We start from the raw sequence: 14,364 nt of genomic DNA, 5'->3' as shown, positions 1-14,364 counted from the left end.
ATCCTGTAAATTTAAAAACGCTTAAATGTTAACATCTGTGAGTGTGTTAGGACTGTACAATAGTGGTTGTTAAACTTTGGAGGAGACTCAAAAATCAGTGCTAAAGAGGAGTTCCCATTGTGGCACAGTGATAATGAGCCCAACTAGTATTCATGAGGATGCAGGTTCGATCCCTGGCCTCGCTCAGTGGGTTAAGAATCTGTCATTTCTGTGGCTGTGGTGTAGGCTGGCAGCTGTATCTCTGATTCAACCCCTAGCCTGGAAACCTCCATATGCCCTAAAAAAAGGAAAAAAAAATTATTAAAGGGAACCCAGATGCCCAAGCTCTTTCAAGAAGGATAGGGCTCGGGACTTTTTATTTTTGGCCAAGTTCTCCAGGTGATTCCGATACTAAGAAATGTTTGAGAATCAATGATATACAGTAATAGTTGCTTGTATTGATTTGGGGTCAGACTTTCTGAGTTATAATCTCAGAACCTGCCAACTGTCTTTGGGCAAATTACTTCGCCTCTCCCTGAATCAATTTCCTTGTCCGTAAACTGGAGGTAATAATAGTACTTACCTCCTGTGTTTATTGTGAGATTCGAGATTTGAGATATATATATGCACTTATCACAGTCCCTGGTACAAAAGTAAGCACTCAGTAATCAACAGTCATGGCAGTAGTAGGGCTGTGATAATTTGCTTTATAGTTACACTGAAGATCAATGCCTGGAACCTAATCCTTTCTTTAGCTTAAATATGATAGTGAAGATTGGGCCAAAGATGCACAAGATCAGTGGTTGTCTGAGGGATGCAGAGGTTTCATGGATGGGAAAAGGTGGTTGAGGGAGAGGCTGGGCTTAGTGATGACATTTTTTGGTAACATCCTCTTGCCTTGATAATGAATTGACAACCAGCCATTATTTTGGCAGCTTCAGAGAAATCATTCCATTGATTATCAGAGTCATGATCTATCAGTGCTGCAAGCTGGGGGCCAAAATGGATTATAAAATCAGAGCCTTTCCCTCTGGGTAGTTTGGCAGGAGTTTCTCTGGGTGTTCTTTTTGAGAAAAATTCACTCCCAGGCCCAAATTTATCTGAACCTTTCTCATATGATTCTTTATAATTAATCCTTGTGCATTTTTTATAAACATAAGAATTGGAAATAAGGGGTGGTAGGAAGATGGTAAAAGTTTTCTTTTTGATTAGTATATGAAATTATGTCAAAATACACAGCTTTTCCCATATATAAAGTCTGGGAAACTAGCAAAAGAACTATCCCACTGGGAACCAACATTTCTGTTAATTGCTTAAAAATGAGGAAAACTTACAACAGAACTTGGCACAACATTGTATATCAACTATACTTTAATAAAAAATTAGAAATTAAAAAAATAAGGAATAAAGTATGGAGTTCCTGTCATGACTCAGTGAATAATGAACCTGACCATTATCCCTGAGGACATGAGTTCAATCCTTGGCCTTACTCAGTGGGTTAAGGATCTGGTGTTGCTGTGGCTGTGGTGTAGGCCAGCAGCTACAGCTCCAATTCGACCCCAGCCTGGGAACTTCCATATGCCGACATGCAGCCCTAAAAAGACAAACAAACAAACAAACAAAAAAAGTAAAAAAGAAAGTAGAAATTCATCAGTTAAAAAAATTGAGGAAAACTGTCCCTTCTCTGGTATCCTATTACTTTGGCCTAGCTTCAGGGTTGGAGGAATGATTCAGAGACAAGGTACCAGAGCAGCAGTCTGGACACTGGCATTCAGACACTGGCAGTTTAGGTGGGTGGTTAGGGCCCGTGGGATTCAGGTGCTAGAAAAAAAAAAATCTTTTTTTTTTTTTTTTTTTAATCTTTTTAGGGCCGCACCTGTAGCATATGAAGGTGCCCAGGATAGGGGTTATATCAGAGCTCTAGCTACTGGCTTACTCCACAGCCACAGTAAGGCCAGAACTGAGCCATGTCTGTGACCTACACTACAGCTCATGGCAACATCAGATCCTTAACCCGCTGAGTGAGGCCAGGGATCAAACCTGTGTCCTCATGGATACTGGTCAGATTTGTTTCCACTGAGCCATGGCAGGAACTCCATGGTGCTAGAAACAATCTTGACAGCTGTTGGTCCTGGGCCTTTGGCACCCAGATTTCTTGGCTTGAGTTGGTATTCTTCTGAGGAACACAAAGGCCTGATTCTGCTCTTGCCAGTCATTTCTCAGCACATTAACAGCTGTGGGAAAATTCTTAGGGAGTCAGGATCTCAGGGTTTTTTTCTTTTTTTTTTAGGGCCGTACCTGTGGCATACAGAAGTTCTCAGGCTGGGGGTTAAATCAGAGCTGCAGCTGCAGGCTTATATCACAGCCACATCAATGCTGGATTCAAGCCTGCAATACAGGATCCTTAACCCACTGAGCGAGGGCTGGGATCAAACCAGCATCCTCATGGATACTAGTCGGGTTCTTAGCCTGCTCAGCCACAATGGGAACTCCCAGGATCTCAGAATATTTAGGTATTCTGGAAAATAGAGTTCCAGGTCCAGAGTTCAGCTTCTACAAAAAGCTGCTCTCAGAGGCTGCTAAGAGCTGCCCCAGTTTATTTATCTTATTCATGGTATCCTTAGTGGCCCCTGGCACCACTTCATGCAGAGTTGATAAATGGCAGCATGTATTTAAATTTTCCATAGGCCCCATCAGGCAAAATTTGAAAATGGATCTACAGATATTGTTAGTGATCAAATAATTCACCCTCTAGTGGCTCCCAATTATTAAGTTAATTTATATAATTTAAAATATATGTGCATATACATGAAGTTCCCATCGTGGCTCAGTGGTTGATGAATCCAACTAGGAACCATGAGTTTGTGGGTTTGATCCCTGCCCTTGCTCAGTGGGTTAAGGATTCAGCCTTGCCGTGAGCTGTGGTGTAGGTTGCAGGCATGGCTCGGATCCTACGTTGCTGAGGCTGCGGTGTAGGTCGGCGGCTACAGCTCTGATTAGACCCCTAGCCTGGGAACCTCCATATGCCGTGGGAGCGGCCCAAGAAATGGCAAAAAGACAAAAAATAAAAAAATAAAAAATAAAATAAAATATATGTGCATATACAGAATTATTAATATTTTTTTTGAAATGCAAATTCTTATAAAAGAAAAACCTTGGAGTTTCTGCTGTGGTGCAGTGGGTTAAGAATCCTAATGCAGCAGCTGACTTTGTTGCTGAGGCATGGGTTCAATTGTCAGCCCGGCTCAGTGGGTTAAAGGACCCAGCATTGCCATAGCTCTGGCTTGGCTTCAATCCTTGGCCAGGGAACTTCCATTTGCCATGGGTGTGGCCATAAGAAAAAAAAAGTTGATAAATCTTATCACCAGGAATGTTTGTTATCCTACTGAAGTAACTAAAATTTTATATTTAATTGACTCATTTTTCATAGGGATTGTATCTGAATTCACAATTGTAAAGTCAGATTCTAAAATATTTCAACAAAATCTTATTTCCCAGGGATCTGAACAAAATAGATGATTTGATGCAAGAGATCACAGAGCAACAGGATATTGCCCAAGAAATCTCAGAAGCGTTTTCTCAGCGGGTTGGATTTGGCGCTGACTTTGATGAGGTGAGTAACACAGTATAAAGGACGGAGTATTACGACTGCCAAAAAGGACAGCTTCCCACCATATGGAGCAAACAGGTTTCCTTACACATTCCCTTCAACCTCATTAAAGAAGAAATGATATTTGTTAGAAAGGTACCTGTCTTAGAAGGCAAATGAAGTGTTGGGAGCTCTGATTTAAAGGAAAGATTAATATAGTTTGGCAAATAGCCCCCTAATTAAGTTTCCAGCTATTAAGGAAAAGCAGCATGTGCTTATGTAAAGTTAGTGACTTTTAATGGTTGAAGCCTAAATAGCCTCATTACGAGAAATTGAGTGCTCCTGCACATCTGGGCAAAACAAAGCAGACTGTGTCACTGCAAGGAACAGACGTATCATGTTAAATGAGAGGTTAGGCTGCCTCTGTTTATTACTCAGGCTGTGAAACAAAATAAATGTGGAATGGCATTAGTAACACACACATTCCGTTTAGATTAATCAGTCTGGTAATACAGACTATAATTATAATGGTGATGTCTGCACTGTGAATTTCAATTGTCCTACTCAAAGCACACACAAGTAGGAGTAGTATGTATTTGGAAATGTGTCCAGTTCTCAGATTAGCATAGCAGAGGATCTGACTTCCTACAACCACGTGGTACTAAAAATGATACCTGATAAGGAAGGGGTAGTTCCACAGAATCCCCAAAAGTGAGAATTAGGAGTAGAATTAGCTTTTCGAAATGCCGTAGACCAGGGCTTTGAAAAATGCGGCTTTCAAGCCCAAATCCTTCCCGAGTTCTGCTTTTGTATGGCCTCTTGAGCTAGATCGTTTTTTTTTTTTTTTTTTTTTTTTTTTTACATAATATGTATATATTTTTAAAGGATTGCCGAAAACAACAACAGCAATGAAAATGGCAACAAAGGGAGTTCCCACTGTGATGCGGTGGAAACGCATTCATGAGGATGCGGGTTCTATCCAGAGCCTTGCTCAGTGGGTCGGGGATCTGGTGTTGCCATGAGCTGTGGCTTGCATCTTGCATTGCTGTGGCTGTGGTGTAGGCCAGCAGTTATAGCTCTGATATGACCCCTAGCCTGGGATCTTCCATATGCAGCGGTAAAGCCCCAAGAAACAAAGAAAAAGAAAATGGCAACAAAGAACACCATATATGGTCAACAAAGCCTAAACTACTGCTCTGGCTCTTGACAGAAAAAAAGTTTGCCTACCCCTGGTTAGACTAACAACATCTAATGAGTGCATTATGATGGAAAGGGCTCTGGGCTCATGTGTTCATATGGCTTCTCCCATTTATTACTAAACTATGTAAGTCCACTTTTCTGACCCTTAATTTTCTCATTTATAAAATGAAAATTACTGGATGACTAGATTATCTTTAAAGTTTCTTAAATTCTAGGAGTTCCCACTGTGATTTGACTGCAGCAGTTTGGGTTGCTGCAGAGGCACAGGTTCGACCCTGGCCCAGTGCAGTGGGTTAAGGATCCAGGGCTGCAGTTGAGGCATAGGTCGTAGCTGCAACTTGGATTTGGTCCAGGAACTTCCATATGATGCAGGTGTGGCCAAAAAATAAAAATCTTTAAAAAGTGAAAAAATAAAGTTCCTTAAATTCTAAAATTCTTTTATTAATGAAGAAGTGTTTGGTACCTGAAATCTGAAAGTGATGGAGGTGAGTATTCTGTCATCACATATTTGCAAAAGAATATATCAACATCTTTTTAGGGTTATGATAACTTTCAAGCACTATTGGCAATTCTGGGCATATATTCATTGTAGGATAGTGTGTTCTGCTATTTCTGTATTTACTGCGTTTGTTCCTGGTTGTTTTGTGAGCAGAACTAGGATATCAGAGTGTTCATTCTGAAGCCACTTTATTCATATGGATGTGGAGAACCATAAAGCCCTCAACTACACTGATCACACTAATCCACGTGGTCTCATGTGATACATTTTTCATGTTTATTTCCTCTCTATGAGGTAGATGTAACAGTGGTCAGACAATCATTCGGCTGTGCTGTGTGTCTGATACATGTTGACTTGATCGACTGTTCTGGTCGGCTTAAGGATCTCCACTCTTGGCCCCTAGTATTGTTGCTCTCATTTTAATATGGAATAATTATTTCTTTAAGCACCTTTCTCCTACATTCAATAAGCCACTTAAGTGTAGGGACTGTTGTTTAATATGGAATAATTATTTCTTTAAGCACCTTTCTCCTACATTCAATAAGCCACTTAAGTGTAGGGACTGTTGATTCAACATTGTCTCCTGAGCTCTGAACTCAGTACCTGCCTAGGAGTGAGCTCTTTGTAAATGTGTTCAGTGACGAATGAATGAATACATGAAGAATCTCCTAGGTCGAATATAAGAGTGTCTTAAGTCATTTCTAATGATGACAACCTCAGAATTCTAATGATGACAAATTCAGTTTTGACTCCCATCCTCTGGGGCGGTGGCGGGGACGGGGGTGTGTGTGTGTGTGTGTGTGTGTGTGTGTGTGTGTGTGTGTGTGTGATTTGGACTCCACCTGTGGGCCCACGGAGCCAGTTAGACCAGAACTAGCACAAGTCATCTCATATCTGTCATAGTTGACTTTTACCCTTAAAGTCTCAAACTAGTATTACTTCCCTAAGGTTCTTGGAACAGAGATAGTTTAGGATTAAACCTGACTCTCTGGGTCTATTGCTAAAAGAAAGAAATACAGTGTACTTACCTTGAGTTGAAACCATTAAAATTTTTTTTTTTTTTTTGCTTTTTTTTAGGGCCGCACCTGTGGCATATGGTAGTTCCCAGGCTAGGGGTTGAATCAGAGCTACAGCTGCTGGCCTACACCACAGCCACAGCAATGCCATATCTGAGCTGTGTCTGCAAGCTACATCACAGCTTACGGGAAGGCCAGATCCCCAACCCACTGAGCGAGGCCAGAGATTGAATTCGCATCCTCATGGATATTAGTTGGATTTGTTTCCACTGCGCCACAACAAGAACTCTTGAGTTGAAACTTTCATAACTCAAACATACAGCATGAGTTTTTATTGGTTTTGGTAATTTAACAAAAAAACCTTAGTATCTTTGATTCTTTTTACTTCCCATATGTTGTGGTTTTTGCTATATCTATTGTTTGATTTTCAATAGCATTAGCCAAATGAAAATATTTATTTTCTCTAAAGTTTCCCAGATTAATTCTTAATCATAGAAAATAAAAGATATATTGGAAAAATGGCAAGCATGATGTCAATTTCCTAGAAACTGTGGAGGTTACATATTCAGCTAGCACAACTTACTTGAAAAACTGTTGACTGAAGTATTATAAGATTAACTGCAACAAATTTGCACAACCCCACATATTCATATTTTAATTATTGCTCAGTGTTGCAAAAAAGACTTAGCCTTAAAATAAATATTCCATTTCACTGGGTTCTCACATATCAATTGGGTAGCAGATGTTCTTGTTATTGTGTTGGAAGAAACCCACTTCTTGAAACGTTAACTCCATAATTCTTGCTTTTCTCCTATGTTCAGGATGAGTTGATGGCAGAGCTTGAGGAATTGGAGCAGGAAGAATTAAATAAGAAGATGACAAATATTCGACTTCCAAATGTGCCTTCCTCCTCCCTTCCAGCCCCACCAGAGAGAGTGCCAGGTAGAATGGCCAACATGCCCTCCTCTACACCTCGAACCCGAGCAGGTCTGTTCCCCACCTTAACCACCTGCGGTCACATCATTACCCAAAATAACAGCCAGGCTTATTCCTTTTAGCTTTTATATTTCATTTCGTAAATATACACCTGTTCATGCATAATTCATATCTGTTTTCTGTGCTGAAAATGTGCATGTCACCAGGAACTAATTCCCCCCCCCCTTTTTTTTGTTGTTATTCCAGCATCTTCCAGGAGGGCAGAAGAAGAGGAAGATGATATCAAACAACTGGCAGCTTGGGCTACTTAAATTAAAACAGAATTTTTTGACGCCTAACTTAATGAGCTGTACATAAGACACAAAAAATGCTTTGGCTAAATATGGAAGTTAACAAAGACCCTGTTTTATATTTATACTGGGTGGATAATTGCCTTTTAAGCCTTGTAAGTAAAAGTTTAAAAAGGAGTCCTGTGTAGATTTAGGCCTATGGGATGGAAAGGGACTTCTCTGCAGCATTTTGGAGGCTCTCTCCATACTGGTGGGAGGGGGTGTGTTCTACCTTGTTCACTACTGTATTTCCAGTCCTGGAACATGGTTGCTACTTTCAATAATTTGTTAAAAGACAACTGAATTCTGGGAGTTCCCATCATGATGCAGCAGAAACGAATCCGACTAGGAACCATGAGGTTGCGGGTTCAATCCCTGGCCTTGCTCAATGGATTGAGGATCCGGCATTGCCATGAGCTGTGGTGTAGGTTGCAGATTCGGCTCAGATCTGGTGTTGCTGTGGCTGTGGTGTAGGCCAGCAGCTGTAGCTCTGATTAGACCTGGGAACATCCGTATGCTGCGGGTGCGGCCCTAAATAGCACAAAAGACAAAAAAAAAAAAAAAAAAAAAAAAAAAAAGAAGAAAGAAAGAAAGAAAACTGAATTCTATCGACATGTAAAACATTTAACAGTTTATAAGCCATAGAAGAGTGATATGTTTAGGATAGCTGAGGAAAATAATTTTCCTTCCTTTTCTTTTTTTTTTCTTTCAAGGCTGCACCTGTAGCATTTGGAAGTTCCCAGGTTAGGAGTAGAAAAGGAGCTGCTACAGCCACAGCAAGGCCAGATCCAAACCACATATGCAACCTACACTGAATCTTGCGGCAACGCTGCATCCTTAACCTTCCGAGCGAGTCCAGGAATCGAACCTGTATCCTCATGGATACTAGTTGGGTTCTTAACCTGCTGAGCCACAACGGGAACTCCTAATAATTTTCTTTCCTATGAGAATGCAGGTTTGCCATGTGCATCCGTAGTTGAAGCTATGTACTTCATGGTAGATGTAAAAGAGACGTATTTCTTACAGGAGAGACTTCCTGTAGAGAAGTCTTATGTGAGTCTATACATAAATAGTTTCACTTAAATTTTGCAGTTTAAAATCTTAAAGGAGGTTTAATTGACACTTATTATGCCAATTAAGCTTGGAATGGGGCAATGGATGCATTTCCCAAAATGTCTGAAAGCACTAACAGCTTACACTGCTGAGCGAGAACCTCCTGGGTGTAATTTAGCCACTTAGGGAGCTGCGTTAACATTCCCAGGCCATTATGATGCTGTTATGGCTTCAGCGTGCTAATGTGTGAGTGTTCATTCTTTTCTGTTTTGTGCCCTCTTGTACATTTGTTTACCCTTTACATCATATTCCTTGTAAATACATAAAAAATATAGGCAATTAAGAGTATATCTTGAATTTTGGCCATAATGATTTTTAAATGAGAGTAAATTACAAAATTATGTATTGCCCATAATATGTCATGGACCATAAAATGACAAATGTCATTATATAAAATGTTCTCGTAATTCCCAACATTTGCTTAGCAACACAGTGTGGTGGAAAGAACACTAAACCTGGGATTCTTTTTGGTTATTACGAAATACATTCAATATAACTTGAGACAAACTTGGATTTTTGGGAAGTGATTTGGATAGTTGCCATAATCAAAGAAAATGCTTAAAGTGCAATTCAGAGGACGATTAGAAGCCAGAGGCTCTGGAACCCACAGTAGCCAGATCTAAGGGACTCCTTCTTCAGAGTAGCCAACCATAAGAAAAAGTAAGCTAATACCATTTTGAACAAGCTTGTTGTTCTGCTCAAGAGTCAAATTTCAGAGCCAGAATATTTGATTGGCCAAGCTTGGTTCATGTAACTTACTCTGGAGTATCCACCTGGACACTCATGAACTGAGAAGGAGGAAGGCGGTTTGCTAAAGCATAATCAAGGAGTTCCTACCTAAAGAAGAGAGAATGAATGTTGGCCGCCTAAAACACCACCTCAAACATGTCTACTCAGCAACTGAGAATAGTGAAATCTGAGTCTGAGCACTGATCTGTTTAATAGAAACTGGAGTAGCAAATAGTTTATGCACCATGATGGTATATGTCTTACTAAAAAAAACAAAAACAAAAACAAAAGCAGGATAATGTGTCAAAGTTAGCGATCCAAACAAGAAGAAAGAAGGAAAAATCCAGAAGAGCTAGGTCCAGTAAGGATATCTTTGTAGCATTACATTACAGCTCAAGGGAATGCATTGATGAAATGTTAGTGTCTATTTCATCTCTCTACTTCTTTTCATCTCCTTAATTTGTGACAGATGTTTTTGGTGGAGAAAGTGTTTCTTTAAATAGTTCAAAATCCTCCTCCAGCTGCAGATTTACTTTGTATCATTTATTTCTTGGCTGACCAGAACTTTTATTGCACTTTATACAAGACTTGGGAGCTACTTTTCAGACGAAGAAGACTTAACACACACTGAGGGAGTATAGACAGGGCAAAATGTTATTTAAAAGAGGGAGTTTCCATTGTGGCGCAGTGGAAACGAATTCAACTACAATCCCTGAGGGTGCGGGTTCGATCCCTGGCCTAGCTCGGTGGGTTCAGGATCCTGCGATGCCGAGGGCTGTGGTATGGGGCTTGGATCCTATGTTGCTATGGCTGTAGTGTAGGTCAGCAGCTTAGGAACTTCCATATGCTGAGGGTGCCCTAAAAGAAAAAAAAAAAAAAAAAAAAAGAGAGAGAGAGAAATGTTCAAACACTGAGCAAGTAGGCAGTGCCTCTGATTATGAATTCTCCTGAACATTTCTGGTATTCACAGGCTATTGAAGGTAATAAGTACTGTTATTTATGATATCAGGAGGCTTAAGTGTTCTTTTTTAGCATCCAGGAAAAAACTCCAATTCAGAATTTTCTGTGAAGCACTGAAAGGGTGACATGTATGTGGCTTATTATGTTGATTGTATATATCTATAAATATATAAAATTTGTGTATGTAGAATATATATGCTCACAAGTTATACATTCGTTTAATATTAATACACTATGTGTGTGTGTTCTGTATTCTATTAGAAGTCTGCTCCTTCTTGCTTTCCACAGCTTTCCTGTATTTTCTCAGTCTCAACTCTTGCATTTCATTCTCTTTGGAGGACTCAGCCTTCTTCCTAATTTATAAATGTGAACCTTTCCCAGATTTTCTATAATTTAGTTATTTGTCTCCCTTTCTTCTATGTAATTCATAAATCTCATTTTAAATTATAACTTCAACTATCTCTTCTATGAAAATGACTTCGATTTCACATATACATTTTTTCACTCAGTCAAGCAATACTTTCTATATAGTATACCCTGAGCTCTGATCTAGTATGGGAATTAAATAAAGTTGAACATAACATAGTCTTGTCATCATATATATTTCTAGCCATGACCCAAGCTCCAGTCAACTAAAGGTTAGAGGTTTACTCTAGTTTTCCTGCCGTCTCTTTGATGTCAACATCCTGGTTTTAAAGTCTGTTTTTCGTGTTAGTATAGCCACTCCATCTCTTTTTGGTTATAGTTTGCATGGAGTATCTTTTTTTTTTTAATCCAAAAAATTTTTTTGTATTTCTTGCCAACTTTTTTTAAAATAATGATTTTTATTTTTTCCATTATAGCTGACTTACGGTGTTGTGTCAATTTTTTACTGCACAGCAAAGTGACCCAGTCTCACATACATGTATACATTCTTTTTTCTCACATTATCATGCTCCATCATAAGTGACCAGACACAGTTCCTAGTGGTATACAGCAGGATCCCATTGCTTATGCATTCCAAAGGCATGCATGGAATATCTTTTCTACCTTTTTACTCTCAATGTATATATATATACTTGAATCTAAAATGAGTCTTTTTGGGAATGTAAACTGTTACAGCCACTATGGAGAACAGTTTGGAGATACCTTAGAAATCTATACATAGAACTTCCATTTGACCCCACAATCCCACTCTTGGGCATATATCCAGACAAAACTCTACTTAAAAGAGAAACGTGCACCCGCATGTTCATTGCAGCACTATTCACAATAGCCAGGACATGGAAACAACCCAAATGTCCATCGACAGAGGATTGGATTCGGAAGAGGTGGTATATATACACAATGGAATACTACTCAGCCATAACAAAGAATGACATAATGCCATTTGCAGCAACATGGATGGAGCTAGAGAATCTCATACTGAGTGAAATGAGCCAGAAAGACAAAGACAAATACCATATGATATCACTTATAACTGGAATCTAATATCCAGCACAAATGAACATCTCCTCAGAAAAGAAAATCATGGACTTGGAGAAGAGACTTGTGGCTGCCTGATGGGAGGGGGAGGGAGTGGGAGGGATCGGGAGCTTGGGCTTATCAGACACAACTTAGAATAGATTTACAAGGAGATCCTGCTGAATAGCGTTGAGAACTTTGTCTAGATACTCATGTTGCAACAGAAGAAAGGCTGGGGGAAAAATGTAATGTATACATGTAAGGATAACCTGACCCCCTTGCTATACAGTGGGAAAATAAAAAATAAATAAATAAATAAAATGAGTCTTTTATAGACAGTGTATAACTTGATATTCCTTTTTTATCCATTCACCAATCTCTGCTTTTTAACTGGAGAGTTTAATCACTTACGTGGAATATAGTTACTGTATCTGTCACTTAGCTGCTTGTTTTCTATATATCTTTTGTCTGTTTTTTTTCCCTTCAGTTCCTTTATATCTCTTTATAAAAGTTAATAAATAAATGTTAAATAAATTCTAGTGTACTATTTTAATTCATTCTCAGTTTCTTTTACTATGTAATTTAAAGTTATTTTCTTAGTGATTTCCTTGGGAATTACAAATAACACCTTAATTTGTAGTAAACCAGTTCAGATTAATAAAAATTTAACTTTAATAGTATATAAAAATTATGCTTCTATGTATTTCCATCCCCCTTTTACATTGTATAAATCACATCTTTATGCACATGTGCCCGTCAATACGGATTTATAATTATTGTGTTATGTACTTGTAAATAAATGGGAAAAGTTACAAACAAAAACATATTAATGCTGTCTTATATTTACCTACATAGTTACTTTTACTGGTATTCTTTTGTGTTGATTCAAGTTACTGTCTAGTGACCTTTTATTTCTGCTCGAAGGACTACTTTTACATACCTTATAAGGAGGATCTACTAGCAATGAATTCTTTTAGTTTTTGTTCATCTGGGAATGTCTTAATTTCTCCTTCATTTTTTGAAGAATAGCTTTGCTGTTTATACAGTTTTGGATAACAGTTTTTTTTTTTTTTCTTTCAATGCTTTGAATATGCTACTGCCTTCTGGTCTCCATTGTTTTTGATGAGATATCAGCTCTTAATCTTATTGAGGATCCTTTGTACGTAATGAGTCTCTCTTACTGCTTTCAAGATTTTTGTCTTTTGGCAGTTTGTAATGTGTCTAAATGTAGATCCTTTTGAGTTTTTCCAGTTTGGGGTTCATTGAGCTTCTTGGATCTGTTGGTTCATATCTTTCATCAAATTTGTGAAGTATTTGTCATTACTTCCTCAAATATTCTTTATGCCCACTTTTCTCTTTCTCTCTTCCTTTGGGGGTCCAATCAAATATGTTAGTTTGCTTGGTGATACACACAGGCATTTTATTTTCTTCCAGAAAATTAATTTTATTAAAAAAACTCCACTTTTAGTCACACAAGTATTTTAGACTCTGCTCATTTTTTCATCTTTTTTCTTTTTTTTTTTTTTTTTTGCCTTTCAGACTAGATAATCTTAATTGATCTACTTTCAAGCCTACTGATTCTTTACCTGCCTACTGATTTTTTACCTGCCTAAAGTTTGCTGCTGAATTTCTCTGGTGAATTTTCTTCTCAATTACTATATTTTTTTAACTCCAAAATTTCTATTTAGTCCCTTTTTAGAGAAATTCTGTTTTGATATTTCCCATTTGGTGAGAAATTTTTCTCATGTTTTCCTTTAGTTCTCGAGAAATTGCTTGTTTTTGTTATTTGAACATATTTAAAATAGCTGATTTAAAGTTGTCTAATAAGTTCGACATTTGGGCTTTTTCAAAGGAATAGTTTCTATTGATTGCTTTTTTTTTTTTTCCCTGTGTGTGGACTGTAATTTCTTGTTTGTGTGTCTCATAATTTTTTGTTTGGAAATAGGACATCTTGGACATTACATATTTGAATATTATAATCCATTCTTTAGGGTTTGTTGCTCTTTGTACTTGCTTGTTCAGTTACTTTTCTAAACTAATTTTGTAAACTCTGTATTCTTTGTTGTGTGTGTCCATTGAAGTCTTCATTCCATTAGTGCTCAGCTAATGATTGGACACAGATTTCCTTAAGCACTTGAAACCAAAATATATTGTATAAAACAAAATATTCTCCATAGAGTGGTCATTACACTTTCTCCATCTTTTATGAGTGCGCAATAACTGTATACATGCTTTCTTAACATTTCAGTAGGCTTTTTTTTTTTTTTTAATGGCTGCACCTGCAGTATATGGAAGTTCCTGGGCCAAGGATTGAATCTGAGCTACAGCTGCAACATATGCCTCAGCTGCAGCAACTCGGGTGTTTAACACACTGTGCCAGTCCAGGGATTGAACCCACACCTCCACATTGACCCAAGCCACTGAAGTCAGATTCCTTACCCACTGTACTACAGGGGGAACTCCTCAGTAAGGCTCTTGTTTCCTTGACTGTGACATATGCACAGTCTCCACGACATGGAAATAAGGCTTATGTTTAATTTATACCTTACCCAATTTATTCAGTTGTTCATC

The 14,364-nt window shown here is 38.4% G+C and overlaps 1 protein-coding gene across 2 annotated transcripts in view; it reads left to right on the top strand.

Moving 5' to 3' along the window:
* CHMP4C (charged multivesicular body protein 4C) overlaps positions 1-12,615 on the top strand; it is a 37,660-nt gene extending 25,045 nt beyond the window's left edge. Inside the window, exons 3-5 of one of the 2 annotated variants that reach the window (XM_021088560.2) lie at positions 3,478-3,592; positions 7,105-7,225; positions 7,466-12,615. In XM_021088560.2, the coding sequence (XP_020944219.1) occupies positions 3,478-3,592; positions 7,105-7,225; positions 7,466-7,530 (301 nt within the window). In that variant the 3' untranslated portion in view covers positions 7,531-12,615. 2 annotated transcript variants of the gene reach the window in all.
* Positions 12,616-14,364: the final 1,749 nt, after the last annotated feature.

The sequence above is a fragment of the Sus scrofa genome, chromosome 4 (genome assembly GCF_054392235.1).
Source record: "Sus scrofa isolate SSC_HxYL_T2T_F1_AM1 chromosome 4, Sscrofa_HxYL_maternal_Yorkshire_Landrace_v2.0, whole genome shotgun sequence".
In the NCBI taxonomy this organism is placed as follows: domain Eukaryota; kingdom Metazoa; phylum Chordata; class Mammalia; order Artiodactyla; family Suidae; genus Sus; species Sus scrofa.
This window is presented reverse-complemented; position numbering and strand designations above follow the sequence as displayed.